Raw genomic sequence first — 22,393 nt, 5'->3', positions numbered from 1 at the left:
CACACACACAAAGCGGTGGGCAGCCAACTCCAGTGAGCAGAGAGGGTAAAGGGCCTTGCTCAAGGGCCCAACAGTGGCAGCTTGCCGAGCCCGGGAATCGAACCCACAACCCTGTTATCGATATCCCGGCGCTCTCACCGCTGAGCCACCGCTGCCCCTGTAAAACAGACAAGAAAATCAGGGGAGAGTCCCCCACTACCAGAAATTATGCAGTCGAGATTCCTACATTTGGGGAATTCATAGAGGTCAGCACAACCGGAGTGCAATGTCTGAGCCTCTTTTCCCTTCTTGTCCCTCCAGTCCAACATTAGCTGGTCAGTTCTGGTTCCTCCAGAACTCTGAAGGTCTGACTGGACTTTAGGGGTTTAGGAAGTGGGGCAAAGCTCCACCACAGCCTGTCCGTTATAGGAAGGCCTCAGGCTTCACCTGCCAGCACTGATCCTCCACACAGCGCCGAGTAGGACCATTAAAGCCACTGACCGCTAAACGGCACTGACCGCTGTTCATTTTGGCGGTTGACTTTTTGAATGAAAACAAACAAATTTGATTGAACACAGATTAAATGGGTGGAGACACTGAACATCTTTAGATCATTATTTATTAATATTCATAACATTAATTTACGTGTCATAAAGCCTCTATTAATTTTCATTGATGAACATGTTGTAAATTAGCGTTACATCAATGTTTTATGAATAAGTAAATAAATTAATTATTATAAACATTATCAAGTATAAAATTCTGTGTTTAAAATTTTTATCATTATTATTATTTATAATATTTAGTTATTATGATGATTATTTTAATTATTAATATTATTATTGCTATATTATTCTTTTTTCATTTTTGTCTATCCTGTTTTTATGTCATCAAAGCCTGTGACTGTGTGACCAAATAACTGATAATGTTACAAATAAACTTTTATCAAATTGATTTAATCGACATGAATGTAAATAGATTTTTTTGTTTAAATAACAATATTCAAGTCATTTATGATGTGTCTATCCAGCTGAAAAATCCAAATAAATACCAGCTTCTGCTGGTAGCTGGTTTCAGATGGTCTAAGCTGGTCAAGGTGGTTGAAAAGATGATCATCCAGACAAAAACATACCCTGTACTGGTAAGCTAGCTGATTAACCAACTCTTGACCAGCACAGTGTAGGGTTACATTTTGGTAACCCTACAGGTCATCCAGGTCGTCCAGCTAGGTGATGCTGGTGGTCTAGCATGGTCAGGCTCATCATGATTGTAGACCAGCTAAACCTTCAAACATGCAAAGCATACCCTGTGCTGGTCAAGAGCTAAACTGGTCAGGCTGTTTTTCTTTTTTATCAAGGTGGACATCTATCATGTTTATCTTATCTTGTTTTTTCCACCATAATTCCATATTTCCTACTGAATGGAGAATAGTAAATAAACAAATTAAATAAATGGAAATAAATATGTGTGTTTTTACCTATATGTCAGAAAAACATATACATTATACACAAACATGCCCCACTATAATCACATGGGAAATCCAACACATAAGCCAAACATTTTATTTTACTTTATTTATAAACATTATGACTACACACACTGCATTTCCCATAGTGCCCCTGCACCAGCAGTATCCCTTTAAAGGCTTTTAGAAGTTACAGAAGCCAGAAAGGTGACCATTCTTCTCAAAAGAAAGCCTGAAGCCATGGTCAACCTTAAAATACCAAAAGAGGGCGCTGTATCTTCATCTCTGATAGGCCTGTTCTAACTTTTGCTCTCCCTTGGATCTGGCCATGATGATCTTCTTCACCCCTCACTTCAACCATCAATCAAGATCAGACCAGATTAAACGTCTGAGGTTTCAATAAGACTCCAGACTCCTCCAGAATGATCCTCTCTAACCATGTTCTGATCATCTGCAGCTGATGTTCTGCAGCTCAGTCTAATTCTACACATTTGAAGGAGTGATAAATGTGGGGGTAGAACTTTTTCCTCAAAATGTTTAAAGGAAAATTACATTTCTATTAATTATATTTTATAAAAGATGTTTAAATGCATTTCTTCAGTTGTGTGAGTTTAGTTAGAGTTTAGTTAGATTCCCCACATGAAGATCCAGATTTTTTTTGGTTGTTGAAATTGAAACTCTCCATTCTCCATGTAAAGATGAAAATAGTACTCATATTAAAGTAGTAATATTAATACTTCATATTTCTGAATATGTGAAGATTCAGTAAATAATAATAAATAGTAAATTGTGTCTAAAATGTGCAGAAAATGAGGATGAAGTTTAGGGTTCTGATTTGATAAACTAGTGAATCCAAACCATCCAAAGCCATCCGTACTCAGCATGTGGTAGGCGGCTTGGCGAGGTCACCTGTCTGTGTCAGCAAAGGTGGAAGTAAGGTAGCTTATACCTGCCGCCTCTCATTCCCACATGCAGCCCTGGCGACAGTTTCAGCTCTGAGGAGTAGCAGGTTTGGAGGATTACAACATTAACTTCAGTTCCATGGAGGCTTTAAGGAGCATAGGGCTGGGGGTTCTGATCGTTCTACTGCAGGTTGGTCAAGTTCTTGCTTGGATAATTTGGGGAGAATTTCAAACTGCTGTATTTATTTTTGTTCAAATGAAAGTGAAATGTGATCCAGCTAAACATGCTTTCTCTTTCCCCATTGACTTCCCCTGTCCTCAACTGACGTTATTTCAGCTCTCATCATTTCAATTTATTAACTCACTGTTTGCACAGTCTCACAGTCTATAATTCAATATTAGTCCATCCTATAATTCAAAGGTATTATGGTATATGATGGACTAATAATGAATTAATTGGTGTGTTACTGTGGTGTGTTATAAACATCATGTGTATGTAATAAATATCAATCAATCAATTAAAATATATAAAATATTATTATATATACATTATATTATTATGTTATATGTATATATTATATACACTATATTTACATTATATTAAACACAGATGTTTATTTAAATATACTTTTAGGAATATGATATTTATTGACGGATTTATTAAAAATGCCAAATATGTAAAAAATGTATTTACTAAACTTTATTTATGACAATTTCTTTGACCACTTTGATTCATTGCAACAATATATTTTATAAATATATATAATGTTTTTTTTTCATACGAGTATGGACTTTATGAAGGTACGGAAGGTTAACGTGTAAAAAAATGTAAAAAAAACTATTTTCAATATTACATTTAATAAATAGCTTCAAAGATCCATAGATTTCTGAAGAATAACTGCATTGAAATGTAAAATTTGTAAAACGTGAAATAGTAAAATTGAGTTACGGCTTGTATCTGTAGTGGCCCTGAAAATAAACCCAACAATATTATACATGATAATACTTAAATAATACATTATCAATTATGATAATACATCCAACTGATATCATAATTTTGTTGACATTTATACAGATATTACATTTATACTGTAATACATATATTACAGATAATAACAAGATAATAACTCAAAATAATGAGATATTAAATTCAAATGATTAAAAATAATGAACTAACATGTATGCCTGTTTTACTTCCTGTATTCATGGGGCTTAATTCCATTAATTAAAACAAATGTATTATTAAGTATATTTAAATATACTTTTAGGAATATTATATTTATTGACTGATTTAATATATATGCCAAATATATGTTAAAAAATTATTTAATAAATACATTTATTTATTTGTGACAATTTCTTTGACCACTTTGATTCATTGCAACAATATATTTTATAAATATATATTTCAGTAATTTCAGTAAATGTTTGTGTTTGAAAAACCTGAAAGTCATTTTTCTCTCCTCCACAAAGGTCCTGTCGTCTGGCTTTGCGAAATCGCCATCATGTTCAAATGGATTTGATTCAGAGGTGTTCATTTTCAGAGTCCAGGTTCAGCACCTTTACCGAGGCAGACGGCTGGGCAGAGGTAATTTCGCCACAGTTTTTGGACATGTAGGAAAGAAGAAGAGGTGTTTAACATTCAGGTGGATTTAATATGTTTGTTGTAAGTGTATACATGTGCTGTTTACTCCAGTCGTAGTTGCAAAAAGTGAAAGAACCTGTTTGGTCTTGTTCGTTCATGGTCTGTTGAAGACCACTCCTGTTCAGATGAATGTCCTCCATTGTTGCATGGTTGTCCTTTTTCAGAGAAATGAAGGTTCAGTGGGGAAGTGGGTGAAAGTAATAAATGTCTAGCAGTAGAGATCTGTTCATGAAGTACAGACTTAAAGGCCCAAATTACTGTCCTATTACTGTAAATACTGTCTCTCAACAGTAAGAGAGGGTTTTAGGCCATCCCTTAGGCCACATAGGCTTTTTTCTGTCCTGCACTAAAGTGGTGGAACAAACTTTCCCTGGGTGTCCGACCGGCACTCTTCGTCCAAATCTTCAAACTTCCAAACTGCAGGCTGGTTATTATTGTGATAATGGTTGGTTTACAGGAAAGCATTTACGTTAAATGTCCCTCAGTGCTTCTGGGTTTCAGTGGGTGTGGAGGTGCATGCTTGAACCTGATCAATTGGCTGCACATCAGCAATGTTGTGTTTTTCAGATAACATTGGGCACATTCCAACTGTCTAGTGAGCTATGTTGTTTCATTTCAGAATTTTCTTTTAGAGGAACATCGCCCCAGTTGGCCCCTGTTCTAGGACTGGACTAATATTATAATTGCTGGTTCACTCTGTAGGTACACTGTATGTTGATGATGTGCAAATGCACACACACGGCTAGTCAAGTCCCTTTAGAAACACCAATAGATTAGGACTCTTTGGGGCAGAGAAACATGACTGTTGGCACCATGCTGCCTAATGCCAGGTGTGGGCTAGTAGAGGGATATAAAGCCCCCCAGCATTGAGCTGTGGAGCAGTGGAAGAACTGTGTTCTCTGGAATGATGGATGGTGGAGCTCCATCCAATGCTTTTGGGATGAGTTGGGGATGATAAGGTGGGGAAGTGATCATCATCCAACATCCTGACCCTTACTAACGCTCTTGTCACTCCAAAATCTAGTAGAAAGTCTTCTTCTCCTGACAGTAGAGATAGTTACTCCAACAGAAGCAGGATCAGCTCATTTTAATAGCCTTGATTTCAGAAGAAACAATAAATGAGCAGGTGTCCCAATACTTTTATCCTAACAGTGTACACACATGGACAAAATTGTTGGTACCCCTCAGTTAATGAAAGAAAAACCCACAGTGGTCACAGAAATAACTTGAATCTGACAAAAGTAATAATAAATAAAAATTAATAAAAAAGTTATTTCTGTGACCATTGTGGGTTTTTCTTTTATTAACTGAGGGGTACCAACAATTTTGTCCATGTGTGTATGTGAAAATAATGAAAAACCACACTGATCCATGACGACTGTTCCTTTCTTTGTTACTTGGAAGCTCAGTTCTGCATAGTGGTGATTAATGAGGTTGTATGGTTTATATATTAGCTTTGCCATAAATGTCAACAAAAACATCAGTTTCAGCCCACAACTCATAAAGCAGTCTAGCATACCTGACCAAGCATATCATATAATAAAAAGCATAGAAATGTGCATAGCGAATGGCCTCCAGGACTAGGATTGGGAACCAGCACTAGGATAAGGGCAGCCACCAACTGGACAGCCTATTCAGTTATGGTACACTCTTAAAAAGTGGTTCTCTGAGCTAGTCTTCAGAAGAAGTCCTCATAAAGAACCAGGTTTGTAAAAGAGATGTAAGTGTAAAGATTCATTTGACAGTCTGAAAAATCAGATGTTACATTTCTTTACCAATTCAAATTCTAAATACCAATTCTTTGCTCAAGGACGTTGTACGTTTGTGGCCGATCATAACACGTTAACAGTGGTGAAAAGCTTGAGCTTAATCTTTGTGCACCTACTAGTCTCGACTTCATTCCCTTACCCACATTCAAATCTCGCCTTACTGATTCTTGTCTCTCTGTGTTTTTTTTACAGTTGATAGCATCAAACTATTCTCCAAACAAAAGCATGTCCTGAGAGTGTTCCTTCAGAACATCTAAACAAAAATCAGGTTCTGTTAAAGCTAGCCTTTAGTCTTGTTCAATTTATATACCTATATTTCTTCCAGTTCTCTTCAACGACTGTGATGGTAGAGCATTTCACATCTACAACTCAGCTGACAAGCGTTTTCAAGTGGACGGTGATGGCACAGTGATACTGAAGACACGGGTCACTCTACATGAAGGTCAAGTGTTCTCTGTCCATGCCTGGGATGCAGAGGGCAAGAAATACACTGCTTCTGTGAGAGTGGAAAATGAGGCCAGGACCAGCCATCATCATGTCCAGCAGGAAGACACTGAGGCTTTCAGCCCTTCACAGGTATGCCAAAAGATCTAGAATGACCTCTATTGAGGAAATCATGAAATGGACAGCTTTTGAATTATGGTATTTGGGGTTATTTGGCCCTGGTCTGTGCAGAGTCAAGGAACCCTAAATACCTACAGTTCAAAATAGGTCTTTGGGGTTCCTTGGCTCTGCACAGACCAGGGCCCAGCTAATATCATCTTAAGTGGTAGGAAGACTGTCGAGCATGATGATTAGTCCAGCATTTAAGAATTATCATTGTGGTAAGATACTTTTGGCGAACCCAGTCCTGTTTACCTCAGAGAGGTACTACTTGTCCTGTCTAAAGAGCAACTGGAGTTAAATACCTTGCTCAATGGCAGATCAGCCATGAACATTGATGAGGAGAAAGCACTGTTCCTTTCGTCTCCTGTTTTCTGCCAGCTGAGAGGTCAGGTCGCTGACCTTCTAGTCCCAAGCCTGCTTCTCTGACCTTTAGGCCACGGCTCAGTAGTGTGTTCACTGTACAGATGGGTTAAAGGCGCAAGTCCAATTCCATTCCACTTATGCACCAACGCTAATGGTGATGGGGGTTGTCTTTGTCTAATCGAGGGGCCAAGGCATCCCCTTGATTTAACCACTTAGGATGTCAATCAAGGTACTTGTTTACTCCGAAGACGACTCCGAATGCCGTTCATCTTGACGACCGTACTGTTGAAGTTTGTGCTACGGCATTCAGCCAGATGTTTCGGTAAAGAAATGGGTTGTTTACAAACTTTGGTGTTCAAACAAGGCAATGGCATTAGATTTCATAATTATCAGAAATTATAATGTTTTTTTGTAATCATGTTTGTTTCAATATCATTTTTAGACCTCTGATGTCCTGTTATATTAATTCCTCAGAGTGAAACACCTTTGGATCTTCCAGTTCTGGAGTTCTCAAAGTCTTCAAAGGGGTTGAGAAGGAGAAAGAGAGGGTGGGTGATTCCACCAGTTTCTTTCACGGAGGGCTCCAAAGGCCCTTATCCTGCGGAGATATCAAAGGTATGTAGAGATGATTCCTATTTAAACTGAAGATCTTCTCTGTGTTCTATTTTGTACTGAATTCTCTCCTCTGTAATCAGATCCAGTCCAGTCGTGCTAAGGAAATTAGGATGGTGTACAGCATCACTGGTGAAGGAGCAGACCAGCCTCCAGTGGGACTTTTTACCGTAAACAGAAACAATGGTTCACTCTATGTAACAAAGCCTCTAGACAGAGAGGCCAAAGATAAATATGTGGTAAGAGACTCAGGTTCTCCTCGCTGAAGCTCTACACTAGAAATCCCCCCAAACCTTCATTTAACAGCTCTGTATTCTTCTGCTGCTTCCAGCTTCAAGTTCATGCTTTTTCACCTGATGATAAGAATGTTAAAGAAGATCCTATGGAGTTTATCGTCAACGTGATTGACCAAAATGATAATAAGCCCATCTTCACCCAAAACCCTTTCCTTGGCAGTGTTCCAGAAGCTTCAGCTAAAGGTAGCTTTATTGATTTAGACAAATATCTGCTGTTTATATCATGATGGTTTTAATGATGGTCTTCATCACATCTCTCTTCCTGAAGATTTTGAGTTCATGACGGTCACAGCCACTGATGCAGATGATCCTAACACTGCTAATGCTGATATCAGATACTCCATCATCAGTCAGAATCCACAACAGCCAAATCCAAGCCTGTTTGACATTAACCCGGTCACTGGAGGGATTCGAGTGAAGTCTGGAGGTCTGGACAGAGAGGTGAGAGCAGAAATCAGGGTTCTGAGTGTTGGGTTGGGCTGGAATGAGGTAATGAAGCAGTTTCAGTCATGAACATCATCTCTTTCAGAATTATCCTGAGTACACCTTGCTGATTCAAGCTGCAGATTTGGAGGGAAACGGCCTCGTAACCACTGGAACAGCTGTGATTACTGTAACGGACAGCAACGACAACGCACCCCAGTTTGAAAAGACCTCAGTAAGACAGGATAATAAATTCCTTATAAACATTAATCATAATTGGTATTTGGTCAAGAATGGTACTTCCAATCAGTTTAGTGTATTCCAGCTGAGGAATGTGAAAACTGACTGTATTACTAATGTAGGTTTGTTTGTTTGTCAGTACAATGTATCAGTCCCAGAGAATAAAGTAGGAGCTGTGGTGGTGAAGCTGCCAGTGACTGATGGAGATGAACCTCTGTCTCCTGCCTGGTCGGCCAAGTTCAGGATCGTTGGTGGAAACAATGGAGGATTTTTTAACATTAGCACAGGACCCAACAAACAGGAGGGCATCATCACTACTGTTAAGGTACTTCAGTCTCTGATCAGGTCACTGATGCTCAGTTCAGATGTTTATGATGGATGTTTTTAGGGAAGGGTGTGAGTTGTGTTCATGGTCTTTGTACTTTGTCTTTTCAGCCATTAGACTTCGAGCTGAACAACAAGTACACTCTGCTGGTGGCCGCTGAGAACGATGTTCCATTTGCCAGTCCCCTCCCCACGTCCACTGCCACGGTCATTGTGAATGTTCAGGATGTGAACGAGGCTCCAGTGTTTGACCCAGTGGAGAATCAAATTTCTAAACCTGAAGATCTGGCGGTTGAGACTGAGCTAACCGTTTACACCGCCACTGATCCAGACACAGCGAAGACTCAGACAGTGACGTAAGAATTTAGGGATCAGGATTTCCTCATTGCCGTCCATACTTTACCTTCATGGGAACACTGATAGTACTGTATGATGCTGGGTTACAGATATCGTGTAGGCACTGATCCTGCTGGCTGGCTGAGTGTTGACCGAGAGACTGGACTGATCAGAGTGAGGAGCCCCATGGACAGAGAGTCTCCTTTCATGAAAGATGGCAAATACAAAGCTCTGATCTTAGCTGTGGATGATGGTAGGTCCGTTTCCTGGTTCTCTGTTTGAAGGAAGTGTTTTAATGGTGCATCGTCCTCCTAAAGGCCTTCAAAATCTCTGCAGATCCAGTTCCAGCTACCGGTACAGGAACCCTTGTGATCGTGCTGGAAGATGTGAACGATAACGCTCCTGTTATTGAAGAGAGTAAGATCAGAGTGTGCAATAAGGAGTCTACTCCAGTCCTGCTGTCTGTGACGGATAAGGATGGGCCCGGTTTTGCTGATCCGTACACTGTGGAACTCCAGGGAGACAGCAGGAGAGACTGGACCGCCAGGATGAACGAAACCAGTACATTTCTTCCTCTTATTTGGAGATACCATAGGACTCCTATATATGTGACCTCCTGAAACTGACAAATATCAATGTTTTCTCCTTCCTGTAGAAACTGGAATTGAACTCACACTGAAGAACGTACTGGATCAGGGAGAATACAGCGTTATTCTGAGGGTGTATGATGCCAGCAAACACTTTCAGAACAACACCATCCAAGCCACTGTATGTGACTGCACAGGAAAAGATTTCCAATGCTCAGACAGAGCTGTAGCGGGCTTCGGCCTGCCTGGGATCCTTGGGATTCTGGGGGCTATCCTGGCTTTGCTAGGTAAGATGTTCCATTCCACTCCTATAGGTTGTGTTTCGGGGAGGTATGTGTTGGAGATTGGTCTTGATATGAGTTTGTACTGTGCTCTTTTTATGCAGTGCTGGTCCTCCTGCTTCTTCTGTTCCTGAAGAGAAAGAGCACAGTGAAGAAACAACCCCTGATTCCTCCTGATGATGATCTCAGGGATAACCTCTACAACTATGATGAGGAGGGTGGTGGAGAGGATGATCAGGTTGGCTCATCAGATTTGGCTGTTTGTTCGGTCTGTTGGCTTTTCTTCACCCAGTCCAGTGAATGTTCTCATAATGTTCTGCTCGTGTTGTATTTTCACAGGACTATGACCTGAGTGTGCTGCACAGGGGCCTCGACAACCGCCCCGGTGTGGTCCGTAACGACGAAGCTCCAATCTTTATGCCTGCACCCCAATACCGACCCCGCCCAACCAACCCTGAGGAGATTGACAACTTTATTGGCGACGTAAGCAGCAAAATAAGACCGATACAAGCTAAATACAGCCTGGAGCTCAATCCATCAACAATGGGCTGTTTTCTTGCACAGAGACGGCCCTATTTCAGTTTACATAAAGTAGTAACAATAAGACTGGTGTAGTGTAGGGCAACAACATTCCCTTCCCCATGGCACACTAGCAGTACTGACACAGTAAACACACTTGGGTGCAGACCAAAACTCTCAGACCAAGACCCTGGAGAGGAGATGGTCTCAGCCCTGTCCCAATTTGTGGCAAGAATTTGATCTGACCTTGATCTGACCCCACTATCAGGTGTGCAATTCTGAGCTAAATTCTACAGGTATAGAAATATGCACTAGTCCACTTCTTTCTGTATTTACACTGTTGAAGGTATAAGCTCATTGAGGAACCCTGTTGGTTGTGAGAACATACACTGTCAAAGGGTTCTTGGAGCTTATTCAATTTGAAACTGTGGAGGAACATTTTAAGGTGCCTTGAGGAACCATCCAGGAACCCAAAGGGCCTTAAGAGGTTCCTCCACAGTTTCAAATTGAATAACCTCCAAGAAACCTTTGACAGTGTACATTCTCACAACCAACAGGAAAAATTAACTCCAAGTTATGAACTTATTACCTGATTTGGACCAGACCTCGGCAGAAGCTCTTTCCTGGAAAGAAATGGGTGAACAGATTGGTTTGGCTCCACTAAACTGCTGATATTACAGCATTACTACCAGAAGCACCAACTTCAAGTGCAGAACTCGAGACTAGTTCAATGATTAAGAGGTGTCCCATTACTTTTGTCAATATAGCGTACTTTTAGGCTCCATGTTTTCTTCAGGTTCAGATTCCTTCTTTAATTCTCTCCAGCATCCAGTCCAGCATTTCTGCTAGGAATCCCCAGACTGGAAGGAGCAGAATCTGTTCAGTGCAGCCCAATGTTGTTTAATCTGTGAGGCCTGAACACCAACTCTGTTCTTCTGTACTGCAGAATCTGAAAGCAGCGGACAACGACCCCACGGCTCCCCCTTACGACACTCTGTTGGTGTTCGACTCTGAAGGAGAAGGATCTAAGGCCGGCTCTCTCAGCTCCCTGAACTCCTCCAGCTCTGGGGACCAGGACTACAACCGCCTGAATGAATGGGGCCCACGCTTCAAGAAGCTAGCTGACATGTACGGAGGAGGAGAAGACTGAGCTGTAAGGAGATCACTTCCGCTAAACGGCTGGTTTAGGATGAAGCAGATGGGTGGATGGATGGATAAATGTACATATGGGACAGGTTTCTAGTTCCTGAACATGGTCTTGTGGTTTTAGCTTGCACTGTTGAATACAGGCATTGTACACAGTAGGCCTCTATCATTGTTTTTTTAAAGATCATTTAATGTTAAGAAGCTCTCGTTCTAGCTATGTGAACACACGTTTTCTGAAATTCCTGTCTTTCTTTGAACTACACTCTTAAAGCTAAAGGTGCTACACAGGGTTCTTTAGGTGGTACCACAGAAGAACCACTTCCACTTCCATACAGAACCACTTTTGTAAAAGAGATTTTCAGGTCCTTTACCAATTTAAAGGCACAGCTATTTTCCAAAAATGTATTTGCCATTGCTCAAACCATTTTAGCATCTATATTTTAGACATATATCGCTGAGGTCCAATGAAAAACATGTATCTCCATTTTTCTCCATGGTTCGAACCCTGTAGCTGCTTCAAACACTGTCCCCTATGTAAATAACTCTGAATGAATTGACCAATAGAAATGCTCTAAATTACTTTGAATAGACTCTTATTTTACATTGACTTCCATTCAAAGCTCAGAACATCTTCTCCTGTAAAGTCACCTTTTCAGAGATACATGTTTTTCTCTGGACATTCGACAAGATACGTACTTTAACACTGTAGTGTAACCGTCCATATTTTGCATATAGGGATTTTTCCATATTAACATTTCCATATATTTTTTTTTCAGTTAGACTGGGTGCAGCACTAAGGCTCCATGACTCACAGTAATCCTCCACTGTACATGTGATGAATGAACCCCTAGAGCCTATCTGGACTGTGAAACCTCTGGGCCTCTATTCATTAGGTTCCTCTGAATAGCAACACTTATCTCAGATCTGTTTGTGAGAATCTGATCCTGGATCAGCACTTCCACTGTAGGAGGCTGGTTGGATACAGGTTTGGGTGTCCTGGCTTCATGCTCTATGTGTGTTTTTCCCTGGAACTGTTTCTGCAGGTGTGATCATGTTCAGGTAAGGGCAGGTCATAATGAAAGACTAGGCTATTATGACTCTACTGCCTGTCTTATTGTGCAAATTTAGGAAGACCATAATTGATCAGCCATAACATTAAAACACATTTCATTTTTATGTGCAAACAGCCAAAGAATTAAAAATTTGAGAAATAAATAAATACATTATTATTATTGTTGTTGTTATTATTATGATTATACATGCATTATTAATTGAATATATACTATGATCAGCCATAACATTAGAACCACTGATCTGGTTCCAATGACCCCTGTAAAGGGTTGAATCTACATATTAGGCAGTAAGTGAACAGTCCAGTTCTTGAAGGTGATGAAGGTGCTGAAGCAGGAGAAATGGACAAGCATAAGAATCACTTGAGAGACACTTTGGCAAGAATCGAACTGTGATGTTCTAGATAAATGACTGGGCCAGAACATCTCCAAAACAACAGGCAGGTCTTGTGGGGGGTTTCCGGTATGCAGTGGTCAGTACCTACCAAAAGAGTGCTCCAAGGAAGGACAACGGGTGAACTGGTGACAGGGCCATAGGCGCCCAAGACTAGCTCATGCACATGGGGGTCCGACCTCACAACTTACAGGACTTAAAGAATCTGCAATAATAATCTGTATTATTTGGTTCTGTTTTGCATATTGTAATGAATAACATTCCCAAGTATAACGGAAACAGGCTATTTCCTTAAATGTACGTTATCCTCTTACAACATTTCCGGAGGGGTTGATTGCATAATTCTTTGGGCAAGCCACGGCAAACCACATCTGGTTAGGTGAATCAGGTGTGCTGGGAAAAGGGAAAGCAATAAATCTGCAGGGCCTCCAGGAACCAGGGCATTCAAAGTACGCCATGTTTAGACTGCTGTACTTGGTAGGACTGACTTGGCAGCCGAGGACGTGAGGACGCTGTACCAAATGTGTGAAAAGTATTGACATTCATTCCTCAGGTAGAAGTGAGTGGAGATACTAGGATTTAAAGACTTCTATAGACGTTGAAGCTTGAAGCTTTTCACTCCAGTAAAAGTGTAAAAGTACTGGTTTCAGAACGACTTCAAGTAGAAAAGTAAAAGTAATGGAAGGAAAACAAAGGCCGAAAGCTTAGGCCGCGCCACAGGGGTCTATAGTGCACTACTAAGAAGTAGAAGTAAAAAGTCTGAAAAATAAAGAATTACTCTAGTAAAGTTTAAAGAACCTACATTTCTACTGTAGTAAGATAATGAAGTATTTGTACTTTGTTACTTGACACCTGTACAGTCATTTTACAATTGGAACAGCAATGTGGTGCCTAAGGAATTCTGGGATATTTGGCTGTACCAAGTCCACACAAGTCACGTCCTGATGCATCCTCGATAACATGGGCCTCGATAACAAGAACACATGCGGGCCTTCGGACTGTACTTGGCTAGATGTGAACTTTTAAATGGAGCAATACTTGACATTTCACTGGAATGACTGAGACTGAGAACTAACCACTGACCTGAAGTATACATGTAGCAGAGAGTGTAGGCACCTTTTGTCTCACTAGGTGGAGCCAAAACACTGTTTAGATCCCAGGTCTTGGCAAACGCAGGACAGCATTTTAATTGGTTCACATGCGGAGAGCAGGACTGTAGTCGTGGATCTGCAACAGGATTAACAGTAGAGCAGAACAGGACTGTTTACAGACCTCCAGAGTCAGGCTCGTCTTCTCATGATGCTTACTGCATCCATTCATCCATCCATCCACCTATCCATCCATCTATACATCCATCCATCCACCCATCCATCTATCCATCTAACCCTCCATACATCCATCTATCCATCCATCCATCCATTCATCCAGCCAAAGCATACACAGATACAGCTGGTCTAGACCCTGTAGAGAAGTACTGCCAAAAGAATAGGACTCTCTGAAGCAGTATAAATCCCCCCAGCATTGATCTGTGGAGCAGTGGAAGAACTGTGTTCTCTGGAATGATGGATGGTGGCGCTCCATCCAGTACTTTTCTTTTAGATGAATGAGTTGGAAGTTGAGGTGGGGTGGTCATGAGCATCCAACATTATGACCTAACTAATACTCTTGTCTCTCACTGCAATCAAATCCTCACAGCAATCTAGTAGAAAGCCTTCTTTCCTGGACAGTAGAGACAGTTACTCCATGCTACAGCAGCAGAACTCTTTTTAATACCCTTGACTTCAGAAGAAACAATAAATGAGCAGGTGTCCCAATACTTTTGTCCATATAATAATAGATAAACAGTAAATAAAGTGGCAAGATAATTCTTTGGTTTAAAACTTGCAATAATCATTACACTACTGTTCAAAAGTTTGGAATCACTTTTTAAATAATCTAAACTAGACAATGGCAATCTTTGATGTTGCATTTGACATGTCAAAGAGCCAAAAGATGATCTATTTATGGGAATTTCTATCAAGTTCTATAAAAGTCTGTAAAAAAAATCTGTAAAAACCTGAGATTTCAACACTTGAGGCAATTTGTAACCTTTTTCAGTCATTTTAGAAACATTGAATGATTTGTTTGTCATCACACACGTCTAAGATCTCTTTATTTAGTATATTTCAGATTGTACAGCTTCTAATAAGTTCCAATTTAAAAACTTTATAAACGTTATAAACTTAATAAGTAGCCATTGTTGTGAATTTGGCTGTTTTATTGGTTTTATATTGTAAAAAATGTTGATTACAAATTTCTAAATAATTTTTTTACACAATTTTCTGCCCCAATTTTCGGTAGTCAATTACCCAATAGTACTAGTGGAGGGTGAGAACGAACAAATCCCTACTCCGACACATGCGCAACCAGCCACCGCCTTTTTCAACCACCACGCTTTATAGAAAAGCGCCGGGTCTCCAGCTCTGATGCATCGGCCAGCAGACGCCCAGCCAACCTGCCAGCACCACACTGAAGTGATGTGGGGAGAGAGAGAGAGCGAGAGCCATCTAACCACCCAGAGAGAGCAAAGCCAATTGTGCTCTCTTGGACTCTGGCTGCTGATGGCAGGCAGCATGACCTGGGATTCACAGCAGTGGCAGCACCTTAGTCCACTGAACCACTGTCCCTCATCCTGTGTTTCCATGATCCTGAAGCCATGATAACCTTATTTGAGTGACAAGATGATCACCACCCCATCTCATCATCCCCTAATCCACAACTCATCCCAAAAGTACTGGATGAAGCTCCACCATCCATCTTTCCGGAGAATACAGCTCCTCCTCTATAGCCCACACCTGGCATTAGGCAGCATGGTGCCAATAGGTTCACGATGTTGATCTGCTCTAGAGAGTCCTATTCTATTGGCAGTACTTCTTCTCTACAAGGACTAATGTCTATAAGCCGTGTGTGCCAGCAACTGGTGGAGCTAAAAGTAGCTGAATGCATTCATTAGAAGGGGTGTCCACAAACATTTGGACATGTAGTGTTGGCAGAACTATTGTTACAAGTAAAAGAACTCATTTCCAGTCCGTATAAAATGCATTTTGGTAAAAGTGTACCGTTCCTAACCTGCTCATTCAATCTTCATACAGATTCATTTTATATTTATTAATTATTATTATTATTATTATTTTATTTGAATTATTATTAAAAAAAAATACAATCTGAACTGAAAAAAACTGATCAGCCTGGCTGAAAATACCACACATGCTGCACAACGCCGGTATTTTGATCACATGCATACACCTGTTGTGTTGGGGTATGCAGCCAGGCACACGACCACACCCCCTTCCAATGGTTCCTTCACTCTGATTGGTTGAATGGGATTTTAATGCTTATCTTCCTCCACCCCTCCTCCCCTAAACAACCCCCCCCCCCTGCACCTGACTCCCTCTCCAGCAGCTTTCAAGCATCTGCTATTTATTACACCAGCCAGATCTGCACATGAGCAAGCTCAGTCTGGAGGCTGCGGGGCAGAGCGAGACTGAGGGACCCTCTGTGAACTCTTGAGAAGCCCACCTTTCCTCTAAGATGCCACGCTCTTTCTTGGTGAAAAAACACCTCAGTCACAAGAAACCCAACTACAGCATTCTGGACTCTGGAAAGAAACAAGGTGAGTTACTTCCAGACTGTCAAACGTCCTAGAGAACCCAAATAATCATCTGCCATCTGTGCATTGTTTGGGCTGTGGCTTCACTTTAAGGGTAGCGTAGACTAAGCTACGGTCTGGCAGAGGTCAGCTTGAGACAAGGGCTCGTTTTGAAAGCTTCACTCTGAGGCCTGTTTCTTTAAACAAGGCTCCATGCAAGCTTCATCCAGCACTGCTTATGATGCCCTGCTGATGCCTGATGCTCCTCCAACGCTGGAGATATGGAGATAGCTCAGTAATCAGACAAGGCAGAGCAAACCGTGAAGGCTGCTTTAGCTAAGCAGGTGCACAAACTCTCCCAAAGCATAAGCTTTTTGTGAAAGCTCGCTCCGGCCCTCTCAAGGGCCCTATTAAGCGTGTGAAGGGGGCAGTAGTGCCCCTCTCCGAGGCTCCTTTCACCGCACAATCCGCCTGAAATCTGTCGTTTTGTTCACATACTTTCTCCTAAGCAAACGAGCCCCTTAACCTCCTCTGAGAAAAGGACATGCTCGCTATTCAGATACAAGAAACTGAATGAACTGATCTGGAATTAAGAAGAATCAGTGTGTGTGTGTGTGTGTGTGTGTGTGTGTGTGTGTGTGTGTGTGTGTTTGTGTAGAAGGGGGGTTCTCTTGGGTTTTATCCATCACTGTCAATGGAAATACTGAAACTCCTTTAAGTCTCACAACAAAACCTGCTCTCCAGATCCCGATCCATTGATTCCACAGGTTTGAAAGATTCCTTTAACATGCCTCACGTCCCGTGGTGCTGGGTTTGTTAAGCCCTGGCTGATATTTTGTGATGTTCACTTTGAATTGAGTGAGTCAGTGGGTTCAGTTAATATAAATTATATATATATATATATATATATATATATATATATATATATATATATACACTCATTACTACCATGTGAGAATTCTTAAGAAAGTGTTCTTAAAAGGTATCTTAAGTAAATGCTGTATATATATATATTTCTATAGCTATGGATACATCTAAATAACTTTAAATAAATACATTAATTAAAGCACACACTTTTAGCACTAAATTGTTATATAGAACTATATAGAATCGTTACTTTATATATATATATATATATATATATATATATACTTAACCACAATCACTCAAAAGGCCTTTGTGCTGTGTGGTCAAACGATTCTACACTGTGAATCAAAGTGTATGTTGGAAAATGCATGGTTGTATATGGTTCTTTAAAGAGAATTAAGAAGTAATGGTTCTGTATAGATCTATATATAGTTCTATAACTCTTTGGTATTATTTGGAACCCTTTTGTGCTATATTATATACAGCAATTATAATTATATATATATATATATATATATATATATATATATATATATATATATATATATATATATTATTTCTATAGCTATGGATACATCTAAATAACTTAAAATAATAAAATAATAATACAATCATACACTTTTAGCACCAAATTGTTATATAGAACTATATATAATCATTACTTTTGATATATGTATATATATAACCACAATCACTCAAAAAGTAGTTGTGCTGTGTGGTCAAATGGTTCTAAAAATGCATGGTTTTATATGGTTCTTTAAAGAGAACTAAGAAGTAATGGTTCTGTATAGTTCCATATATAGTTCTATAACACTTTGGTACTATTTGGAACCCTCTTGTGCTAAAAGTGTGTGATTTTAATGATTTTTTTAAATTTTTTATTTAGGTGTATCCATAACTCTATAAATACTCAGTTATTAATTTCTTTTTTGTGGCGGTGGTCTGACTGCATAGGATGTTTGAGAATAACAGGATAATGCTAATATTGGAAGATATCTGCATAACCCTACAAATTATACCTACTCATTTCATTCTGAGTGCTGTACATTTCTCAGAAACTAATATATATCATGTTGTTTGAGAACAAGGAAGCCTTTAGGTTGAAAAATGATTGACGTCAGACATTGAGATGTTTAGCCATTTTGATTATGTTGTTTTTTATTGGCTGCTGCACTTAAGTATCTGCATTTTATTTATTCAGTAACTACTAATTATTCAATTCGTATTATAAATTACTGAGTAATTAATATGACATTTTAATTTGAGTGCAAGGTACTTAAGTATGTATACTTTATGACTTTGTGGCTTTAGGGTTAAAAATGATGAACATCAGACGTTTAGATGTTTGGACTGTTATTTCAAGCCCATATTTGATGATGTATTTGGCTACTGCACTAAAATATCTGAATTAATGTATTCTGGAACTACCAATTATTTAATAAGTACTATTGATGACTGAGTAATAATATGTAAACTGTCATTTGAGAGTAAGAAACTGAAGTGCACATACAGGCCCACACAAATGATTGGTATCAGACGTTTATAGATTTACACTGATAGTTCAAGCCACTATTTGATTATGCATTCATTGATTTAGGTGACGCTGAAGTGCCCTCTGCATTTTACCCATCTGTGGTAGTGAACCCACACACACTAGTGAACTAGGGGCAGTGAGCACACACACACACACACAGTGGTAGGCAGCCAACTCCAAAGAGGGTGAAGAGTCTTGCTCAAGGGCTCAACAGTAGCAGCTTGCTGAGCCCAGGTATCAAACCCACAACCCTGTCATCAATAACCCGGAGCTCTAACCTCTGACCCACCAATGCCCACCGCTGGGCTACTGCATTATTCAGTAACCACTAATTATTCAATAAGTACTATAAATTAGTGAGAAATTAATCAAATCAAATATGCAATTTGACTTCTTAAGTATGATTAGCATCAGATGTTTAGATATTTACACTGATAATTCAAGCCACTTTATGTATTTATTGATTTGAGATGATGCTGGGCTACTGCACTAAAATCTCTGAACTACCAATCATTCAATAACGACTGTAAACCAATCATTTGTGGCTAAGAAATTGAACGTTGGGGCCACAAACAAGCATTTTAAGGTTTAAAGCTACCACACAATGTGGGAGACCAGGGTTCGATTCCCGGTCTGGGTGACTATGCTGCACTACACCAATAGGAGTCCTTGGGCAAGACTCCTAACATACACTGGCCCACCTCTGTAATATGAGTAGCCTTGTAAGTCGCTCTGGATAAAAATAACTGAATAACTATTATTAATGACTGTCATAAACATGATTGGCACATTAATTAATTAATTATTTTTACTACATTTATAATTCTACAGAAATTAACGTCATCTTTCTTTATTTTAGAAGTCAATTGTTCCCCATTTAATGAATATTTTTGTAGCGCCATCCTCAGATACGTAAAAAATCAGTGCATCCTTATCTGAAACATCATATTTTGTTAAATATCAACACCTTCCTGATTCAGAATCCTTTCCGCTCATGTTCTTCACAGATGCACCAGCTCAGATGACCCACAGGCCGTCGCCCTGCCCCAAACCCAACTCCCTGCACCCGAATGAAAGGCTACAGCCTGGCTCCATTCCCCTGAACTCAACCTTGAGCTCCACACTGCAGCTGAACTCAGTTCACCCTGTGATTCACCCACAGCCTCCTCAGGACGCCAGCCTGCCTGGGGACGGCCCAGCTCCGGGCCACACTTACCCCCTCCCGGCGAGTCACGGCCCCTTCAGAAACCCGCAGCCCGGCCTGACCCTGCTGGAGGCCGCAGGGCCGCAGCCGATTGAGCACAACCCCAGCGCGAGGCACGTGGAGGACGGCGGCGTCCCAAGTGTCACCGTGTCCCTGCTAGGACTTGCCTCCACGGGCAGCAGCCAGGAGCGCTTCGAGTGTTTTGACTGCCACAAAGCCTACTTCACCTTCTCAGGCCTGGCCAAGCACCGGCAGCTTCAGTGCGAGTGGCAGTGTCAGAAATACTTCAGCTGCAAGTACTGCGACAAGGAGTATGTCAGCCTGGGGGCTCTGAAGATGCACATCCGCACACACACGCTGCCTTGTGTGTGTAAGCTGTGTGGGAAGGCCTTCTCCAGGCCCTGGCTTCTTCAGGGACACATACGTACACATACAGGTACTGTACATGCAGACATAAGCAGAAACTGCTCACGGCATTTACAATATGACGGTCATTGTTTAAGCAAGGGCTGTAGTAACTGCAGGCTCCTGCAGATGGCGCTGCGTGAGGATGATGAGGCTATAAGTGCCTGTGGGGTGTGTGACGGGATTCGTAGATTGAGAAGAGGTGGTAAAATGGGTCTCAAAGCAAATACAGCTAATGATTGGCTAAAAGAAGGAATTGTCAGCACTTGGGCGTGGCCTAAGATCATAGTGTGCAGGTGTATAGAAGCATACGGTCATACGGGTCTACCAGCAGTGGCAGACGTAATTATTCAATATACAGGAAATTTTTCTCTGAGATGTCAACAGACATCTTTATTACTGTGCATTTAAGAATGATCTAATATACAGCATATAGACAAAAGTATTGGGACACCTGCTTATGCACTATTTCTTCCAAAATCGTTTAAAAAAAAAAAGGGGCTGATCCTGCTTTTGTTGGAGTAACTGTCTCTACTGTCCAGAGAAGAAGGCTTTCTATTAGATTTTGGAGGAGCACCACCCCACTTCAGCAGCATCCATCATTCCAGAGAGCACAGTTCTTCCACTGCTCCACAGATCAGTGCTTCTGGGGGGCTTTATACAACCCCTAGCCCACGCCTGGCATCATTAGGCAGCATGGTGCCAATAGGTTCATGATGTTTATCTGCTCCAGAGAGTCCTAATCTATTGGCAACACTTTTTTTTACAGGAGTAGAACTATCAATGAGTGCAGCTTAAAGCTTGAAGCCGAATGCATTCATTTATAGGGGTGTCCACAAACATTTGGACATATGGTCTATGTCATATATCTGAAACCTATATATATCGTCACAGACAGAACCATTTAAGAGGAGCCGCTTGTCGGCCTATCGGCACACCCCTCAACCTACCTGTTATTGATCTTCTCAGGTGAGAAGCCGTTCTCCTGCCCTCACTGCAGCCGAGCGTTCGCCGACCGCTCCAACCTGCGAGCGCACCTGCAGACACACTCGGACATTAAAAAGTACCAGTGCAGAAGCTGCTCCAAGACGTTCTCCAGGATCTCCCTCCTGTCCAAGCATGAGGAGGCCGGCTGCTGCCCGATGTCCTAACGCTCTCTCTTGACCGAAAGCCACGGCTTCTCTCAGAGACTCCTCAACAAGCAGGCCCATGGGAGGAGGCTGGAGGAGCCTGGGAAGGAGCACGGAGTGTGTGAGATACGGGACGTCCACACATCATGTCCAGCTGCACTGTTAGAAGCACTGCTGAGGTTTAAACTGGGTGGGCTGATTACAGACTGATGCTGAGTGACCGAGTGATGCTCTGGAAGTGTTGCATGCTGCAAAACTGTACTTGAAGTTCAATGTTTTCGTTGTTTGTGATGATGTGTAAACAGCACCTGTACTGAATCTTCAGGTTAAGATTTTGAATGAGTGACTTTTTTAAATGGGAACAATAAAGACGCTAGTTTTGTACATCTGTCTGGAGGAATTCTGGAGTATTTTCCAATCATAGCCCTCACAAAGACTCTATTACCCTTCTGGAGAATCCAGCTCGAATCCAGCTGCTTCTGGAAGCTGCTTCCAGATGACCTTAGTTGGTCTTTGATGGTCAAGGTGCTTGAAAAGCTGGTCATCCAGGAGAAAACATAACCTATGCTGGTAAACCAGATGGTTAAGCTTGTTGACCAGCTTAGCTCTTGCCCATCACAGTGGACCAATGCAATCAAGCTAGTCATTCTGGTCAAAAACCTAGGTCA

General features: G+C 40.9%; 2 protein-coding genes across 2 annotated transcripts; both read left to right on the top strand.

Moving 5' to 3' along the window:
* The first annotated feature begins 2,485 nt into the window (after window positions 1–2,485).
* Window positions 2,486–11,497, top strand: LOC140547801 (B-cadherin-like). The gene is made up of 16 exons (XM_072670992.1): window positions 2,486–2,536; window positions 3,820–3,934; window positions 6,086–6,336; window positions 7,204–7,344; window positions 7,425–7,580; window positions 7,673–7,820; window positions 7,906–8,078; window positions 8,167–8,295; window positions 8,440–8,625; window positions 8,736–8,980; window positions 9,071–9,213; window positions 9,297–9,521; window positions 9,616–9,834; window positions 9,933–10,066; window positions 10,168–10,311; window positions 11,294–11,497. The coding sequence occupies exons 1-16, from the start codon at window positions 2,486–2,488 to the stop codon at window positions 11,495–11,497; spliced, it is 2,664 nt and encodes an 887-aa protein (XP_072527093.1).
* Window positions 11,498–16,491: 4,994 nt separating this feature from the next.
* snai3 (snail family zinc finger 3) lies at window positions 16,492–21,746 on the top strand. Its single transcript, XM_072671007.1, has 3 exons — window positions 16,492–16,609; window positions 19,994–20,626; window positions 21,565–21,746. The coding sequence occupies exons 1-3, from the start codon at window positions 16,528–16,530 to the stop codon at window positions 21,744–21,746; spliced, it is 897 nt and encodes a 298-aa protein (XP_072527108.1). The 5' UTR covers window positions 16,492–16,527.
* Window positions 21,747–22,393: the final 647 nt, after the last annotated feature.

The sequence above is a fragment of the Salminus brasiliensis genome, chromosome 25 (assembly GCF_030463535.1).
Source record: "Salminus brasiliensis chromosome 25, fSalBra1.hap2, whole genome shotgun sequence".
Taxonomy (NCBI): Eukaryota; Metazoa; Chordata; class Actinopteri; order Characiformes; family Bryconidae; genus Salminus; species Salminus brasiliensis.
Note: the sequence above shows the minus strand (reverse complement) of the source record. Positions and strands in the feature narration are given on the sequence as shown.

Bases quoted from the DNA above. Each gene is read 5' to 3' on its own strand.
- LOC140547801 (XM_072670992.1), top strand. From the start codon at position 2,486: ATGGAGGCTTTAAGGAGCATAGGGCTGGGGGTTCTGATCGTTCTACTG. The intron at 7,345-7,424 runs GTATGTAGAGAT...CTCTGTAATCAG, and splicing joins ATCCTGCGGAGATATCAAAG to ATCCAGTCCAGTCGTGCTAA. The intron at 9,214-9,296 runs GTAGGTCCGTTT...AAATCTCTGCAG, and splicing joins GATCTTAGCTGTGGATGATG to ATCCAGTTCCAGCTACCGGT.
- snai3 (XM_072671007.1), top strand. From the start codon at position 16,528: ATGCCACGCTCTTTCTTGGTGAAAAAACACCTCAGTCACAAGAAACCC. The intron at 16,610-19,993 runs GTGAGTTACTTC...TGTTCTTCACAG, and splicing joins GGACTCTGGAAAGAAACAAG to ATGCACCAGCTCAGATGACC. The intron at 20,627-21,564 runs GTACTGTACATG...TGATCTTCTCAG, and splicing joins ACACATACGTACACATACAG to GTGAGAAGCCGTTCTCCTGC.